This window comes from Convolutriloba macropyga, chromosome 1 (genome assembly GCF_964194025.1).
Source record: "Convolutriloba macropyga chromosome 1, txConMacr16.3, whole genome shotgun sequence".
Classification (NCBI taxonomy): domain Eukaryota; kingdom Metazoa; phylum Xenacoelomorpha; order Acoela; family Convolutidae; genus Convolutriloba; species Convolutriloba macropyga.
In genome coordinates this window covers 78,184,486-78,204,341 of record NC_134468.1, presented here as the reverse complement: position 1 = coordinate 78,204,341, position 19,856 = coordinate 78,184,486, and the positions used below count along the sequence as shown (strand labels likewise).

Below are 19,856 nucleotides of genomic sequence, written 5' to 3'. Positions count from 1 at the left end.
TTGTTTCTCCTACTTTCAGTGAAACATTTTTCTCGTGATCTTTTCCTTATGTGTTTTTGATTCGTTTGTTTTCCTTGTTGCTTTTAGTTTCTCAGCGAACGCATCTGCAGCTTATTCATTGGTAATTGTTCCTTGTTTTTCTGATTTTGGTTGAGTAATATTCTTGCAGCTTTCCAGAAGTTATTACCCTTCTTTGCTTGGTTTAGTTTGTCAATTAGTTTCATTTGTTGCCTTGTTGTGTATTCTTTACTTATTCTCTTTATTTCTTTTGTCAGTATATTGATCTTTTTGCATATTGTTTGGTGTTGGGTTGTGTCTTTCGGCGTTTCTTCTCAGTTTGTTTCCTTTTCTTTCTAACTTTTGCTTTTCTCTTGTCACTTTTGTGGTGGTTTGTGGCTATGTGTTTGTTGACATATATGCTCTCTTTGTATGCAGCTTGAATTTGTTGTATAATTTTGTCTATGTTTTTTTCTAAGTCTATTTTGTTTGTTATGTTTTTATCTAGGTCATCAGAATCATAAAAGATGTGATTTTTATACTTTTGCCAGTTAAATTTTTTGTGTGACTCGATTGGTTTGTCTATGTTATAGGTGCTAACAGTTGGGAAGTGATCACTAGGATTTTCGTTGAGGACATAAGAATTATCGAATAAGCTTGTGAGTTTAGGATTGGCTAGGTGTACATCTAGTGTTCTTTTTGTGTGTGCAATCATAATTATTTAGTATTATATAGTTTTCCTCATCAGGCCATTGTTCAATTAATTTTCCCGTTCTGTTAGTGGTTAGGCCATTGGCTCCAAACATTGTTTGTTTTACATTAATATCACCAGTGATTAAGTGGGCTTCGTTGTTTGCTATTTTTGTGATTAGGTCCGTTCTATTTTATTTCTAAATATGGTGATACATAGATGTTTTCTACGTAGAGTCCAAGTATTTTTTATTGTAATACATTATTGTGTTAGTTTCCTCTCTGATTTATATGTTTTTGTTTCTATAAGTTCGTAACTTAATCGGTGTTTGATATAGGTTGCAGATCCTAAGCGGTTGTGTTTAGTGTTTCCTGCCAGGGTATATCTTTCTAGCTTTGGGTGGTTTTTCCTACCTTAATAAGTTTCGTTCAGGCAAGCTACGTCAACTTGGGTTTTTTCCAATATATTTAATATTTCCATTTTGTTTTTATTTAGTCCGCGACAGTTAAGTTGCGTGACTATAAGTGTTTTTTTGTGATTTTTGTTTTTCAATCATTTTGTTTTTTGTTTTAAATGGTTTTGATTTTGAAGTTGTTTCAAGTTGTTGTTTCTCTTATTGCTGGGTGTTCTGGTTTTTAGTTCTGTTCTCACTGAGTTTATTTAGTTTGTGTCTCGTTTTCACCTCTTCTACTGTTATTTTGTTGTCTTTTAATATTTCACATAACACTTTTGTGACGTCCTCCATGATTGATTTCCTAATATTTTCTCTTGTTTTTTTTCACTTATTTTTATTGTATTTTGCAGGTTTATTTTTAATTCATTGATATGACTCTGGAGGTCGTTTCTAAGTCGCTCATTTGCAATTTTTGTTATTTGTTCAATTTTGTTTTCTAGTTTGGTAATGTGACTCGATAGCATGCTTTCGAAATTGATTTTGATTTGTATTCTCTGGTTTAGTTTTGAGGGCCTCTGCATATGACGCAGCAGGTGCTTTTAGTTTTGCTTCTTTATACTTTTGGCAAATTTTATAGGCAGCGCTGTGCTTTTCATTGCAATTTGCGCAGCAAGGTTCATTTTGGTAGCGATCTTTGACGTGGTGGTGTCCACCGCAATTTGGGCATCTTTGCAAGTTATCGCAGTTTGCTGCTATGTGACCATGTGCTTGGCATTTGAAGCATTGCACTACTTTCGGTTGTTGTTTGGATGGTTCACATTTGAATTTTTGTGGACACAGTACTACCCCACCTTTGATTGCTTTTTTTGCTTGGTTTTCGTCTTTAGTAAGGACTCTAACTAGTCTTGTTTCTTGGTTTGTAACGCTGCTTTTGACCCTATATATTTTTTCAGATTTGATTCCTTGTTCATTTAGTTGTTCTTTAATTGTGTTTAGGCTTACATCTAGCAAAACTTTTGTGATTACAAAGCACGGAGTTACTTTTTCTCGGCTTTTGTTGTTGTTAGAGTTAACTTTAACTTTGTACTTTTGAAACTCTTGTATGATGTTCTGTGGTGTAAGCAATTTCGATGCTTCTTTATTTTTGGCTTCTATGGAGAAGCCATTTCTCATTGGCATTTCTCTTACACTGCCCGGGTCTCGTTGGTTAGTAAGTTTGATCATGGCGTTGGCAAAGTTAGCTAGTCGAGGTCTCTCTCCCTCAAAATTAATGTAAACAATTCGTTGGTTATTAGTGTTTACATTTTGTTGCTCTACATTGGGGCGTTTAATAGCGGCTTCGGCTTTTTCGCGTGCGTCAAGGGCCCGTTTTCGGGTTTTAGAAAAAGTGGTACCATTTTCATTTTGTGGATTTGGGCTCATATCTATCCCTAGACCCAATTCCATGCTATCGTCGGAAAGGGTCGATTTATATGTGTTGTTTGTGGGGGGACGGAAGGGGGTGCTTGTTTGCTGCTGCACGCAGTCGCGGTTTAAATGATTTTTTATGTTTTGGGCTTGAGGGCACTTTTTTTGGAGGTTTTAGGGGGGGTTAAACTTTTGTTCGTATTAACCGGCGTCCCGGTAGTCAGAATATATCTAAACAATTCAAGGTTTTTATTTCTCGGAAAATGGCAAAGTCAAAAGTTGCAACAACGTTTACTTTATGAAATGTCGAAATTAAAAGTTGCAAAAAAACACTTATTCTATTAATTTTTAAAAAAGTTGCAAAAACACTTATTCTATATAACTTAAAAGTTGCAATAACCTTTATTTTATACTGAAAGTTGCAAAAACACTTATCCTTATTTTTGAAAGAAGTCTTATGGGGAGCTGTGCAAAAAAGATTGAGCTGATCTAGCTTATGGGGAGCTGTGCAAGCTTCGGGGTGCTAATCCGGAGTGGTCTAGGGAATCACTAAGCTAGCCTATGCCAAGACAAAAAGCAAAAAGACACCAATTCACCTCACCAGCTACTTTTCAGACGAGTTGCTAGGCTACTGGTAAGGCTTCAAGGCACCCCTTAGACTCCCCAAGCAAAGGCTACTGCTTCTGGTCTCACTCCTTTGTCTTGCTATTTCGTCAGTTGCCTGTCTCTCCACTTCCTCTCACTTCTCAGGTCGTCTTGTCACCGGCTTCAATGCCTCTGTCACTTCTCCAGTTGCTTCTCTCGTCTTGCTTCACTGAAACACTTGTGTAGTTGTAGTTCTGTTGGGTTGATTACCAAAAGTGATTCAAAGCTCCTTTATTTGGAGCAGTATTACAACAAAATGTTGTATTTGTTACAAGCTGAAGAATTGGCTTGATTTTTGTCAAGATTTTATTCTTTGCTTTTCTTAGCGTTAGAATTTTTTCACAATAGTAGATTTTGATTTTGTGTAAAAGTTGTTTTTTGGTTTCTGGAGTACTTCGCTTTAAGAGACCACTATTTTTGTAACATGCTCAAAACATTTTTGAAATTCTACTGAAAGCCTTTTCATAGTCTACTTCCTGACACACTTTGTACCACGGGGCCTTTTGAAGCATGTGGCCAAAAATTTTCCTCAGCAAAACTTTTTCTCAGACCTTAAAATTCTTTTGATAGGGCTTAAAATTTGCGTTCGATGATTCCAATGCATATATTAGCGTAGTGATCTGGAAAAAAATGCGCATCGAGAGGAGAAGCTGTATTTACCAAGCTTTTGTTGGTAATAAAGTAACCTCTTATGGGTTCACCAATTTCACTGGGCCAAGTGACCAATGAGTTGTTAGTTACTGAGAGAAAGAATAAGGCTTGATTGCCTTTTAAGTTTTTTCCCTGCCACTTTTTTAAATCAATAATAAATTTTCCAAAGAGGACCAGTTCTTTGGCTTCCGTATATCAGGTCAACACTTTTAATCAAGTCATTAATAAAAGTATGCGAAGAGTTTTTTTCTGGTTGAAAGCTAAACCCGCTAGCGTTCTGTATTTCCTTTTAGATGTTGGACTAATTTAAACTAAATTTCTTTTAAAAAAGATTGCTCTAAGAAAATTTTTATCATCCCTCAGTAATGGGTTAAATTTTTTTTTGTACTAACAAGAGAGACCCTTTTTATCGCTGTCGCATCTATATGCCCCGTTTTTTCCAGCATTAAATCTCGCGTCGTTTTTATCATCAAGCCACGTTTCCTTTACACCAGTTATAGCATTTTGGTCAAACTGTTCGATAAAATATTTCAGTTCGAGATAATCGTGTTTTCGGCTGCTGCAATTTACGCAGACAGATTTAATAGACCGCGAGTTTTTTTGTTTTTTTTTTTAAAATTCCTCATTATTTTGAAAGGGACCAGGGCCATTTTCGATGTCCCCGAGCTTATTTGGCGAAATATAGAAAAATGCAGTCTTTTAAGAGGATCCCAATGAGGTAAAATAGGATTTAACAAGCTAAATTTTTTATATGTCAGCTGTTGCAATTACAGTTCTCCCAAATATTTGGTTCGGTTTCTGAAAAAAATTGGAACTAGCAGGAAGACAGTGTTTCTATATAGCGCGAACATCAAATTTTATCATCAGGTTGACCAATCACACAACTTAAAAAGCACAGCTCAATAAAATATTGTTGCCATTACAAAAGTATCGCAAAGCACGGGGGTTAAGCGAGGTAAAGTAATTGCTACAGCTATAGCTCACGATAGAACCTCATCTGGCGAAGAGTTGTTCGCAGCATTGGGCTATCACGATATCAAAGTCAACTGTTATAGTTTGCTCCTGAAATGGTTCTTATAGGCTGCCCAGGCCCCCTGAGATGCTAATATAATATGAGGTTTGACTGGAATAACTAATGGGTATAGGGGAATTGTACCCTGTGGTATAATGTTAGAGTGTGGCAAAGTTTTTGTCGTCAAGCACTGAAGCACAATTTTCTGCCATAATTATCTGAGAGCTGGACTTTATCATGGAAAAGCTTTTGATGTTTAGGTAATGCAACTTTTCAATCATAGAACGCAATAATCTGAGGTTTGCCCCTTTCGTAAACATATTCAACAATTCATTAAACCAATTATTTCAGAAAAAACCTTGTTACTTGTTACCAGATTTAAATGAAGTTACTTTGCAGAAAAAATCAATCATTTCATGAGAGCTTTTGGGGAAATCATGTCAACGTTTTTACAAAAAGTGTCAAAAATTTCACCAACAGATTTTTTAAGTTCTGTTGTTGAAAATTTGTTTCCATCCTGCAGAGATACAGATGGAAGGGGATCTTCATCATATCTCTTTATGAACAAAAATGTTCTTCATCTGTTCCTTTACCCCGAAAAGTATTAGTTACTGTCTTTTGTAAATTTGCTGAGTGGAGTTCTTTCAACGATCATGGAAGCAATCAATAAATAATTCGTTTCCTCCAGGACTGCTTTGGCTTGAAACACAATAGGCTCTCAGGGTTTTGGAGGGGTGGGTTGCCGATTTTTTGCTTGTTGACTGTGTACTATAAAGCTGTTTCGTAGTTGACACTTTTAAACACTCAAAAATGTTTGCGAGGGCGTAGATTTTGGCGTAATTTTGAATCCTTTTGGGTTTCTGGTTGTCTGCAGAAGTCTTCGCTAGTAATCAAAACCATCATGACTGAAATAAAATTTGAACTCATTTGTAAGAATGAAGTCCTGATAAATATGAAAAGATTCACATTATTGCATTAGTGGTTGAAAAAACGTAAGAAACTTTTGTTGTTTGAATTAAAACTTGTACTTACAATTTTCTTTAATTTTCAAATATTTTCTGCCCAGGAGGGGGAGAATTCGTCTCGTTACTGCTGAAGAAAAAAATTTGTTTTATAAACAATGCATTTTTCTTTGAAAAAAATTGATGCACTTTTATTTCCAAAAGAAATACTCTAGTGATTTTATATTCCCGGGTCAAATATCCTCTCTAAAGTCCTCCCATTTTGATGTAAGATTGGGGGTAATTTGTCTAAAGAGGTAAATTGATGTAAGAATGAGGGGGTAATTTTTCTGGAGGCGAAAAGATGTACGTGTGGGGCTGCAATGAGAGGATTTTTGAGGAGTTACACCCCTGGCTAAAATTACGATGTAAGGGTGGGCTTCAATGGCTGCAATGGGAGGACTGGGGGATGTCAAGTGATGTGAGAATTGGGCTGCAAATCGGGGGGCTAATTTATCTTTTACCCCCCCCCCCCTCCCTCCCACTCTTACATCAGTTTTGAGCGGCATTTTCCTATTGCAGCCCCACTCTTACATCTTTTTGGGCGGAAAAATGTGACCCTTTTTGTTTCTTGTCTTTCGAATCCGTTTCGTTTCTTCGTTTTTTCTGTGGTAGTCTGCATGTTTTTTTTTTGAGCTCACTCTTCTTTTGACAACTTGATGATTTTGTTCATCTCGTTACAGCAATTAAGGGCGTGTGTTGTAGAAACCATCTTTAAAAATAGCTCGATTGCGATTTGTGGACGTGTATAGAGCTAAGAATGTTCTCACTTATATGATTTTGGTGGCTGATACACGGCATTCGATGATATGTAATCTGTACGTTATATTTAACTAGATGTTATTCTACATTTTACTCGAAGTTTTAAGAACCTTTTGAGAATCTAAACGTCAAGTTTTGCTTTATCGCGCCAGAAATCATTTTCAATTGATTGTTCATATATGCAGTTATTTGTATTAATGATTAAAAATACTCAAATTGAATAATTTGCACGTGTTTTGGTCTGAATATTGGTTTTTTAGACGTTTTTAGCATTAGCTACCTGTTTTTAAGGACTTTAATGAAGAGCAAGATGCATTTTTCTCTCCGCGGAGGCAATGGACTCGGATAAGAGACAATCAAATATAAACAGGTGAGCTCTTTGCTGCAACTGATATTTTTTTCAGTCTAGTTTCCTAAGTCTAGCAGTCTCTCAGGGGTAATCTGAAAAGAAGACAGCAATAGCACGAACTGCACAAACGAAAAATCATCTTACAGCATTCTCATTTTTTTAGTAATTTGGCTTGCAATATTTGGCTTAAGACTAAATCAACATTGTCGTTAATTGAAAACCCAGACATTATTCTATGATTTCATTTTTCTAAATACACCACTGAGATTTCATTTCAGTAAAACGTCACTGAGAAAACTTTTGTGTATAAAATTGTCAAAGTTTGCTAATATAGGAAAACTTTTTCAGGAAATCAGCCAGTTGAAATTATTTGCGGGCATGAAACAAACTTGCCTCTCGTGTTGTATTACACGATGTATCAAGACTAATCAAATTTTTCTTATTTACTCGTATCTCTGTGAGCTGAATTGCAACGTGAAAAAACACACCAACTTTATATATCATAATAGCGTAATCTTCTGTGATGAACTTCAAAAAAGAATTGTCATCTCACCAATATAATGTAAAAAATAGAAGATAAAAGTGATACTTTTCCAGTGGTTTCAGATGGACTGTTTCGTCTGGTATGTCAAAACAATTTCAAAAGTCTACAGAAATCCCGCCATAAAGTTCGTTCTCGGAGAGTAACTTTTGCTATCTTCATCACTGTTTAATTGAAATAATGTCGGAAATGCGAAAAAGCTTTCTGGATTAATTTTTTGTAATGGAAACTCTACGATTCGTTAAGCAGCTTCAAAATTTATGTTAAAAAATTTTGCCAATGCATCAGAAAAGAAGAGGAGTTCCATTTACTGTATGAAAATAAAAAAAATTCCAATTTGGTAAATTATGACTACCCTTAAAAGTAACTAGTTGCTCTGACGAATTTTCCGTCAACATTAATTATAGTTAAAGGATGTCAAGCCTGAGATAAGCATATTAAATGATGGAATCCAAAAAACCTTGACAGAGCCTTGATCGCTGACCGTTGAAGTTTGTGGTAGTTAATTTGAAATCCTAAAATATAGTTCTCTTGATGAGCGGGCGGCTAATTCACAAGAACTCATGCTTCTCCTTAATTGTGTCTCATACTTTAGCCAGCTAAAACCTCCCCACTGTTTTCCATTTTTGACGTTTACAGTTTAACCTAATTCCTCGTTACAAGTTAGATAATTCAATTCAATCTGAAACTACATCCATTTCATGGCGCTCCTAAGAGAACCAAACAATACTCTACAAGAGCCTATAAATGCCTCAATTCAATAGATGATAGACACAAATCTTAATAACTATCGAAAATAATTCTGTCAATATATGACAATATTCTAACACATTGAACCCGAAGCTCAACTAAACTAAAAATGTTTACACTATATAAGGGACCATCAAAAAAGGGAAATGAAGGAAACAATGCCTGCAATCAAAAAATATTTTTTTTTGTTTTTTTTTGTGAGAATTTAAGAACTGAATATAAAACTTCAGAAAAAGATTTTCAGAAGAAAAACTCCGAAGTTAATTGGCGAAAGAAAAATTTGATAGAAGCAGAGAGACTCGGAAAGTTGAAGTCCGCGAGTTTTGTTTAACCGCACAGGCGCTTAATACTGAGAAGAAAGACAACGGGGAAAAGAGATTTAGAATTTTGGTACAGCAACTAAGAAAATTGGCATAATGAAATTGGTCGAGCAAACAAAACACATTGGGCGATCACAGAACTAATCTAGATTAAACCAATCAGACGCGGTCAGAGACATGAACAAGACCTTTTAAGCATGCAGATTTTAAGGACAAGAAGCAACCAAAAAATTGAAATATTTGCAAGAAATTAAAAGAGGGAACCCGAAATCAAAGAACTGCTAAACTCGAATGTTGAAATCGGCCGCATTTGAGTACTTTAAGTAAGGGACAGGACAAAAAAGTACAAAATTTTTGAAAGCACGACATCTTCGACGAACATGATTAAGTTCAAAATGCGTTCACGATCCCAAAAAAATCAACTAACGAAAAACATTCAGTCGTTAAGAAGAAACTAACAATAACAAAAATGCGAAATATAAACGAACACAAATTTTTGCAACGCGTAAAAGCAGAACGAAATCATCTGCTCATTCTGAACAAAGGATAACGAGTCAGTAATCGATTACACAAGGAAAAGAAACCCTAGAACGACTGACTCGAAATCGATCTACTATTGAACATTCCTAATAACAGTACGCACAAGTGCTTGGGTCAACTATTTCAACAGATTGACTCGTGAACACAACGCAATCCCCTTTTTTTTAGGAATAGATAAAATGAATAAACAAAATTACATGTCAACATCAACCAAAAAAGGATACAGACAACATAAAACCGGAAAATCAAAACACAGTCATCATCAGCCAAAAACTCAATGAACGCTTTCAATTTACTTAACAGCAAAAAACCAGTACACAAATTTATATGAAACATGCACCTAAAGAAAAACTAAAGACCGGTGAAACAAAAATGTCGGGAAGTACCAGCACAAAGTGAACGGAAGATTAAAATCATAATGGAGAAAATAATGCAAAAGAACAATTTTTCCGAGAAAAACGGGTAGGATAGGATCAGTTCATATGTTTTGTGGCTATCATTGATAACAGCAAAGAATGAAACATCAAACAAAAAAAAGATAGACATCATTGTAGCATAATCTTCTGTGATGAACTCCAAAAAAGAATTGTCATGTCACCAATAGAATGTAAGTCCAGTGGTTTCAGATGGAATGTGACGTCTGATATGTCAAAACATTTTTAAAAGTCAACAGAAATCAAGCGTTAAAGTTCGTTCTCAGAGAGTAACGTTTGCAATCTTCATCACTGTTCAATTGAAATAAGGTCGGAAATGCGAAAAAGTTTTCTGGATTAATTTCTTGTATTGGAAACTCTACGATTCGTTTAGCAGCTTCAAAATTTATTTTAAAAAAATTTTGCCAATTCATTAGAAAAGAAGAGGAGTTCCATTTACTATCTGAAAAAATAAGTTTCCAATTTGATAAATTACGATTACCCTAAGTAACTAGTTGTTCTGACAAATTTTCCTTCAACATTAATTATAGTTAAACGAGGTCGAGCCTGAAATAAGCATATTAAATGATGGGGTCCAAAACAATAATATTCAGGTTACTAATATAGAAAAACTAATCGGTTTAATAGTTCATGGCATCATCTAACTTGCCGAACATGAGACAATTTTTTTGCAACGGATTTGAAATACGTTCTTATAGCCGACAATTCATTGGGATCAGGAATTAGCTTGTTCTTGTAACTTCACTATCCTTGGTTGTGTGTCAAATAACGCATATCGAAAGAGAAACGTTTTTACAGAATCAATGACCCTCCTGCTGAATTTCGAAAAAGCAATGAATTAGACATTAGTTGCACTGCAAAAACAGCACTGTTTTCCGGATGGTATTCTGATCGTAAGTTGCAGTTCCGAGGAAGAAAAGGCAAGTTGAATTTTGTTTGTGAAATTTTGGTAAAGATAATTCACAAATCATTTTCCAAAATGACATTCTGTCAAACAGCAAACTAATTTTTCTTTCAAAAACTTTGGTTATTTGCCATTCTGTAAAGAGAAATTGAAAAATAGCAAAGATAAATCTATTTGACAGCATATCTACCAACCGCTTTCATCATACAAACACATTTATCCCAAATGATAACACATCCGTTATTGACACAACTTTAGATTTTAACGAAATGTAAGAGGATATGTAACCCGTACCAAACTCCAAGTGTAAATCAGTACTGAGAAGTTGTAAATTCAAGTTTCCCATGTAATATATTTTGCTAGCTTTCTTGCTTGAAATTCGCTTCTTTCAAGCGTATATTAACGGCGCAAAAGTGATATACAAAAGTCAAAACTCTCAACAGTTGAAATCGGCCGCATTTGAGTACTTTAAGCAAGGGACAGGACAAAAAAGTACAAAATTTTTAAAAGCACGACATCTTCGAAGAACATGATTAAGTTCAAAATGTGTTCAAGATCCCAAAAACTTCAACTAATGAAAAACATTCAGTCGTTAAGAAGAAACTAAAAAGAGCAAAAATGCAAAAATTCAACGCACAAAAATTTTTGCAACGCGTAAACGCAGAACGAAATCATCTGCTTATTCTGAGTTCCATTTACTATCTGAAAAAAATGTCTCCAATTTGATAAATTATGATTACCATGAAAAAGTAACTAGTTGTTCTGACAAAATTTTTCATCAACATTAATTATAGTTAAACCAGGTCAAGCCTGAGATAATCTTATTAAAGGATGGGGTCCAAAACAATAATCTTCAGGTTGCTAATATAGAAAAACTAATCAATTTAATATCTCATGGCATCACCTAACTTGCCGAAAATGAGACAATTTTTTGCAACAGATCTGAAATATGTTCATATAGTCGACAATTCATTGCCATCAGAAATTAGAGTGTTCTTGTAACTTCACTATCCTGGGTTGTTTGTCATATAACGCATATCGAAAGAGAAACGTTTTTACAGAATCAATGAGCCTCCTGCTGAATTTCGAAAAAGCAATGAATTAGACATTAGTTGCACTGCAAAAACGGCAATGTTTTCCGAATGGTATTCTGATCGTAAGTTGCAGTTCCGAGGAAGAAAATGCAAGTTGGATTTTCGCGTGAATTTTTGGTGAAGATAATTCACAAACCATTTTCCAAATTCTCAATTGCCAAACAGGAAAAAAATTTTTCATTGACAAACTTTGGTTATTTGCCATTCTGCGGAGAGAGATTGAAAAATAGCAAAAGTAGATCTATTTGACAGCATATCTACCAACTGCTTTCATCATCAAACACATTTATCCCAAATGATAAGACATCCGTTATTGACACAAACTTTAGATTTCAACAAAATGTAAGAGGAAATGTTACCCATACCGAACTCCATGTGTAAATCAGAACTGGGAAATTGTAAATTCAAGTCTCCCATGTAATATATTTTGCTAGCTTTCTTGTTTGAAATTCGCTTCTTTCAAGCGTATATTAACGGCGTAAAAAAGATATACTAAATTGAAAACTCTCAACATTTGAAACCGGCCGCGTTTGAGTACTTTAAGCAAGGGACAGGACATAAAAGTACAACATTTTTGAAAGCACGACATTTTCGACGAACATGATTAAGTTCAAAATGCGTTCAAAATCCCAAAAATTTTAACTAATGAAAAACATTCAGTCGTTAAGAAGAACCTAAATAGCAAAAATGCGAAAATTCAACGAACACAAATTTTTGCAACGCGCAAACGCAGAACGAAATCATCTGCTTATTCAGAGCTCCATTTACTATCTGAAAAACAATGTCTCCAATTTGATAAATTATGATTACCATGAAAAAGTAACTAGTTGTTCTAACAAACTTTTTCATCAACATTAAATATAGTTAAACCAGGTCAAGCCTGAGATAATCTTATTAAAGTGTGGGGTCCAAAACAATAATTTTCAGGTTACTAATACAGAAAAACTAATCAATTTAATATCTCATGGCATCACCTAACTTGCCGAAAATGAGACAATTTTTTGCAACAGATCTGAAATATGTTCATATAGCCGACAATTCATTGCGATCAGGAATTAGCTTGTTCTTGTAACTTCACTATCCTTGGTTGTTTGTCAAATAACGCATATCGAAAGAGAAACGTTTTTACAGAATCAATGAGCCTCCTGCTGAATTTCGAAAAAGCAATGAATTAGACATTAGTTGCACTGCAAAAACATCAATGTTTTCCGAATGGTATTCTGATCGTAAGTTGCTGTTCCGAAAAAGAAAAGGCAATTGGATTTTTTGTGTGAAATTTTGGTAAAGATAATTGACAAACCATTTTCCAAAATGTCAATTGCCAAACAGGAAAATATTTTTTTTTCATTAAAAAAATTTGGTTATTGCTATTCTGCGGAGAGAAATTGAAAAATAGCAAAGGTAAATCTATTTGGCAGCATATCTACCAACTGCTTTCATCATCAAACACATTTATCCCAAATGATAAGACATCCGTTATTGACACAAACTTTAGATTTTAGCAAAATGTAAGAGGAAGTGTTACCCATACCGAACTCCAAGTGTAAATCAGTACTGGGAAATTGTAAATTCAAGTCTCCCATGTAATAAATTTTGCTAGCTTTCTTGTTTGAAATTAGCTTCTTTCAAGCGTATATTAACGGCGCAAAAGTGATTTACAAAAGTGAAAACTCTCAACAGTTGAAACCGGCCGCATTTGAGTACTTTAAGCAAGGGACAGGACAAAAGTACAACATTTTTGAAAGCACGACATCTTCGACTAACATGATTAAACTCAAATGCGTTCAAGATCCCAAAAAATTTAACTAACGAAACACATTCAGTCGTTAAAAAGAAACTAAAAATAGCAGAATTGCGAAATTTCAACGAACACAAATTTATGCAACGCGTAAACGCAGAACCAAATCATCTGCTCATTCTGAACAAAAGATAACGAATCAGTAATCGATTACCGAAGGAAAGAAAACCCCGGAACGAATTACTCGAAATCGATCTACTATTGAACATTCCAAATAACAGTACGCAAAAGTGCTTGGGTCATTATGAACAATTGACAAAGGCAGCCCGATAACATTTTTATCCTTAGAAACAACACAGAACGAGAGTTTCAAGATTTTAACCATAAAACCAGTAAAATTTTCAAAACTATTTCAACAGAACAACTCGTGAACACAATGCAATCACCTTTTTTATTAAGAATAGATAAAATGAATAAGCTAAATTACATGTCATATCAAACAAAAAAAGAAAACAGACAACATAAAACAGAAAAATCAAAACACAGTCATCATAGGCCCAAAACTCAAAGAAAGCTTTCAATTTACTTAACAACAAAAATCAGTACACAATTTCATATAAAATACTTAACTAAAGAATAATTACAGACCGGTGAAGCAAAAATGTTGGGAAGTACCAGCACAAAGTCAACGGAAGATTAAAAGCATAATGGAGAAAATAATGCAAAAGAACAATTTTTCCGAGAAAAACGGGTAGGATAGGATCAGTTCATATGTTTTGTGGCTATCATTGATAACATCAAAAATAAAACATCAAACACAAAAAAGATAGACATCATTGTAGCATGTTCTTCTATGATGAACTTCAATAAACAATTGTCATCTCATCAATAGAATGTAAAAAATGGAAGATAAAAGCTATACATTTCTAGTGGTTTCAGATAGAATGTGACGTCTGATATGTCAAGACAATTTTAAAAGTCAACGGAAATCACGCATTAAAGTTCGTTCTTAGAGGGTAACTTTTATTATCTTCATCATTGTTCAATTGCAATAAGGTCGGAAATGCAAAAAATTTTCTGGATTAGTTTCTTGTAATGGAAACTCTACGATTCTTTTAGCAGCTTCAAAATTGATATTAAAAAATTTTGCCAATTCATCAGAAAAGAAAAGGAGTTCCTTTTTCTATCTGAAAAAAAATGTTTCCAATTTGATAAATTATGATTACCCTGAAAAAGTAACTAGTAGTTCTGACAAATTTTCGTTCAACATTAATTATAGTTAAACAAGGTCAAGCCTGAGATAAGCATATTAAAGGATGGGGTCCAAAACAATAAACTTCAGGTTACTAATATAGAAAAACTAATCGATTTAATAGTTCATGGCATCACCCAACTTGCCGAACATGGGACAATTTTTTTTGCAACGGATTTGAAATACGTTTATATAGCCGACAATTCATTGGGATCAGGAATTAGCTTGTTCTTGTAAATTCACTATCCTTGGTTGTGTGTCAAATAACGCATATCGAAAGAGAAACGTTTTTATAGAATCAATGAGCCTCCTGCTGAATTTAAAAAAAAGCAATGAATTAGACAATAGTTGCACTGCAAAAACAGCACTGTTTTCCGGATGGTATTCTGAGTGTAAGTTGCAGTTCCGAGGAAAAGGCAAGTTGGATTTTTTTGTGAAATTTTGGTAAAGATAATTCACAAACCATTTTCCAAAATGTCAATTGCCAAACAGGAAAATATTTTTTTTTCAATAAAAAAGTTTGGTTATTGCCATTCTGCGGAGAGAAATTGAAAATTAGCAAAGGTAAATCTATTTGACAGCATATCTACCAACCGCTTTCATCGTCAAACACACTTATCCCAAATGAAAAGACATCCATTACTGACACAAAGTTTAGATTTTAACAAAATGTAAGAGGAGATGTTACCCGTACCGAACTCCAAGTGTAAATCAGTACTGGGAAATTTTAAATTTAGGTCTCCCATGTAATATATTTTGCTCGCTTTCTTGTCTGAAATTCGCTTCTTTCAAGGGTATATTAACGGCGCAAAGGTGATATACAAAAGTGAAAACTCTCAACAGTTGAAACCGGCCGCATATTTTGCTCGCTTTCTTGCTTAAAATTCGCTTCTTTCAAGCGAATATTAACGGCGCAAAAGTGATATACAAAAGTGAAAACTCTCAACAGTTGAAATCGGCCGCATTTGAGTACTTTAAGCAAGGGACAGGACAAAAAAGTACAACATTTTTGAAAGCACGACATCTTCGACGAACATGATAAAGTTCAAAATGCGTTCCAGATCCCAAAAAAGTAACTAACGAAAAACATTCAGTCGTTAAGAAGAAACTAAAAATAACAAAAATGCAAAATTTCAACGCACACAAATTACCGAAGGAAAGGAAACATGGAACGAATGACTTGAAATCGATCTACAGTTGAACATTCAGAATAACAGTACGCAAAAGTGCTTGGGTCAACTATTTCAACAGATTGACTCGTGAACACAACGCAATCCCCTTTTTTATTAGGAATAGATAAAATGAATAAACAAAATTACATGTCAACATCAACCAAAAAAAGGATACAGACAACATAAAACCGGAAAATAAAAACACAGTCATCATAAGCCAAAAACTCAATGAAAGCTTTCAATTTACTTAACAGCAAAAAACCAGTACACAAATTTATATGAAACATGGATAGATAAAATGAATAAGCTAAATTACTTGTCATATCAACCAAAAAAAAGATACAGACAACATAAAACCGGAAAATCAAAACACAGTCATCATAAGCCAAAAACTCAAAGAAAGCTTTCAATTTACTTAACAGCAAAAAACCAGTACACAATTTCATATGAAATATGCACCTAAAGAAAATATACAGACCGGTGAAACAAAAATGTTGGGAAGTACCAGCACAAAGTCACCGGAAGATTAAAAGCATAATGGAGAAACTAATGCAAAAGAACAATTTTTCCAAGGAAAACGGGTAGGACAGGATCAGTTCATATTCTTTGAGGCTATCATTGATAACAGCAAAATATAAAACATCAAACACAAAAAAGATAGACATCATTGTAGCATAATCTTCTGTGATGAACTCCAAAAAAGAATTGTCATCTCACCAATAGAATGTAAAAAATGGAAGATAAAAGCGATACATTTTCAGTGGTTTTTGGATGGAAAGTGACGTCTGATATGTCAAATCAATTTTAAAAGTCAACAGAAATCACGCATTAAAGATCGTTCTCAGAGAAAAATTTTTGCAATCTTCATCATTGTTCAATTGAAATAAGGTCGGAAATGCAAAAAATTTTCTGGATTAGTTTCTTGTAATGGAAACTCTACGATTCATTTAGCAGCTTCAAGTCTTATATTAAAAAATTTTACCAATTCATCAGAAAAGAAGAGGAGTTCCATTTACTATCTGAAAAAAATGTTTCCAATTTGATAAATTATGATTACCCTGAAAAAGTTACTAGTTGTTCTGACAAATTTTTTCTTCAACATTAGTTATAGTTAAACGAGGTCAAGCCTGAGATAAGCAAATTAAAGGATGGGGTCCAAAACAATAATCTTCAGGTTACTAATATAGAAAAACTAATCGATTTAATAGTTCATGGCATCACCTAACTTGCCGTACATGAGACAATTATTTTGCAACGGATTTGAAATACGTTCTTATAGCCGACAATTCATTGGGATCAGGAAGTAGCTTGTTCTTGTAGTTTCACTATCCTTGGTTGTGTGTCAAATAACGCATATTGAAAGAGAAACGTTTTTACAGAATCAATGAGCCTCCTGCTGAATTTCGAAAAAGCAATGAAGTAGACATTAGTTGCACTGCAAAAACAGCTCTGTTTTCCGGATGGTATTCTGATCGTAAGTTGCAGTTCCGAGGAAGAAAAGGCAAGTTGGATTTTGTTTGTGAAATTTTGGTAAAGATAATTCACAAATCATTTTCCAAAATGACATTCTGCCAAACAGCAAAATAATTTTTCTTTCAAAAACTTTGGTTATTTGCCATTCTGTAAAGAGAAATTGAAAAATAGCAAAGATAAATCTATTTGACAGCATATCTACCAACCGCTTTCATCATACAAACACATTTATCCCAAATGATAACACATCCGTTATTGACACAACTTTAGATTTTACCGAAATGTAAGAGGATATGTAACCCGTACCAAACTCCAAGTATAAATCAGTACTGAGAAATTGTAAATTCAAGTCTCCCATGTAATGTATTTTGCTCGCTTTCTTGCATGAAATTCGCTTCTTTCAAGCGTATATTAACGGCGCAAAAGTGATATACAAAATTGAAAGATTTAAACAGTCCGGATGGCGCAGTTAGGTGGACTAACGTCTACGGAGCGAGAGATTGTTGGTTGAATCCCGGTACTAATCTTTATTTTTACCCTTGGCCCAAGTCTGACCATTGTAAAATTAGACTGAACGCGAGTCTGACAAGTGAAAAAAATGACATGAATCAGCCTATGATTCAGTAATGATGAGGAATTGCATTTATACTGGCCCAGTACTGAAACGCACTTGGAGTTAAATACGGTCATGTGATTGGCTCTAAGTTTTCAAAGCTCTAAATTGTCAAAACTCTAAGTACTAAACGCTCTTGCAAAATCACACTTCGTTAAGAAAAGCAAGAATAGTAATTTCTAATTGTCATGAAAAGAGCGAAAAATTACAACTGTCAACTGTAAGCAGTGCTAAAAAATTATAGGTCGCCCGTATCAGTAAGATGCAGTGGCAAATAATATTGCAAAAAGTCTTTAGGCTTTTTTTTTCTTTCTTTTGACCTATGGTCATTAAAAAAATAAAGATCTCATCAAGGGAAGAAAGCAAAAAAGTGGATTAGTACAAGTGAATGCTTGGTGGTCTGGCATCAACCAAGACGCTCTTGATTGATATAGTAAACGGAAAGAAGACCAGGAAAACATTTTTTATCTATGGAAATACCCTACTTTTACAGCAACGGACAGTTGAGAAACGTCTAATGGGAATTTTTGATATTATCTGATTTGGTTGAAGGCTGGATTTCCGGTGCGAAGTGGGACTCTAAAATCAGTGGAATTTTGTTTTAGTAAAACATTTGCACAACTTCAATTCGAGAACTTTTAGCATTATAAAATGAGATTAAGTTTGTCATCCCTAACCTGAAGCTGCAGTGTGGTTAATGATCAAGGTGTCCAACACTCAAGAGCAAACAAAATGACTGAGGGAATTTTTGAAGGGTTCAAGATTGAATATAATTTGTCTAAAGTTTTCCCCCCGAAATAGCTTACTGACACAAAGAAAAATGATTTGGCTGCTATTTTTTAAGCCAAGGTTTAAGCATGCACTGGTTTTATTTATCCGGAGAGTACACACAGAAATACGATTGCTGTGACAACAATTTTACACTGCTGAACTTGAAGGCATTAAGATGGAAGCTACTAGTTATCATTTGTAACTGGAGCTAATTACTGTTATAACTACACAGAATGTTTATCACCTATTTTTATCGGAAAAACTTTGTTAACTCAAATAGAGCTTCATTCAGGGCCTCATCGACAACTTCGAACAGAGAACAGGAGCCACCGGCAAGCGTTGGAGAGTTCTCATTCGAAAGGTTGCCAAAGAACATGGATAATGTGTTGTTGGGGCTCAATAGGTCTTTTATCGCTGTTGTTTGTAATGTTGAATGAATAATAGCTGGAATGAATATTTAATGTTTGAAATATAACCCAATTGTAGTGCAGCTATAAACGGGTTGCTGAAAATTTTGTCCAAGGTAATTTTGTTTTGTATTTTGAGACATAATATTACCGAAAACGCCAGTGAATTTAAATAATCCGAAAAAACCAAGCATCAGCATTTCAGTAACCCTAATGAATAATCGAATAACTGTTCTTCTGAAAAATGAAAAAATATTTAAAACAAGGCGGCTCGTTAATGTGCGTTCGCACATGATGTTCCGACCCGAGTTCATCTACATTTTTGACTTAATTGTCAACCAAATGAAGAAATAACAAAAATAGATGTTTGAGTTTAAAACAATCGTTACACAACCTATCTACCAATTGATTTACATAAAGCCATGCCTCACTACAACGCCCACGAGATGTGCCATAAAGAATAGGAGAAAAAAACAAACAAAAAAATCAGCAAATACAAAAAAATTTACGGCAAAAACTGAATATCTAAATTTAAAAGCACATAGTAACAACGTCAAAATGCAGACAGATAAAACCTTAACTACTCAAAATTAATCAACATTTTTTAAACCAAGAAATTTCAAAAGCCTTAAAAATCATTAGCTTTTAACTAAATAATCCTTGATAATGTACTAAAAAAATACACCAAAACCAAAAGGCTTTGTCTTTGGGTGGTAGCTTAAGCCTTAGAAACGAACTAAAGAAAATCCTAAAAAATTAGAAACGATTTGCGAAAACACAAACTATTGCTACCATTAAAATCATTAGCTCTTATCTGAATATTATAAATTTTTATTTCAGTTCTTATTTCTACTAATTCAGCTGCAGGAATTATACTGAGAGATTAAATAAGTTTATTTGGGCCAAATTTGTAAACAATTGGGATCTGTTACTACGCG

The 19,856-nt window shown here is 34.2% G+C and overlaps 1 protein-coding gene across 1 annotated transcript in view; it reads left to right on the top strand.

The window, feature by feature from the left end:
• The first annotated feature begins 6,761 nt into the window (after positions 1–6,761).
• The window catches only part of LOC142350937 (E3 ubiquitin-protein ligase rnf213-alpha-like), a 147,274-nt gene continuing 134,179 nt past the window's right edge, over positions 6,762–19,856 (top strand). The window contains exon 1 of the mRNA XM_075402994.1: positions 6,762–6,930. Within this exon, the coding sequence (XP_075259109.1) occupies positions 6,896–6,930 (35 nt within the window). The 5' untranslated portion in view covers positions 6,762–6,895. The remainder of the gene's footprint in view (positions 6,931–19,856) is intronic.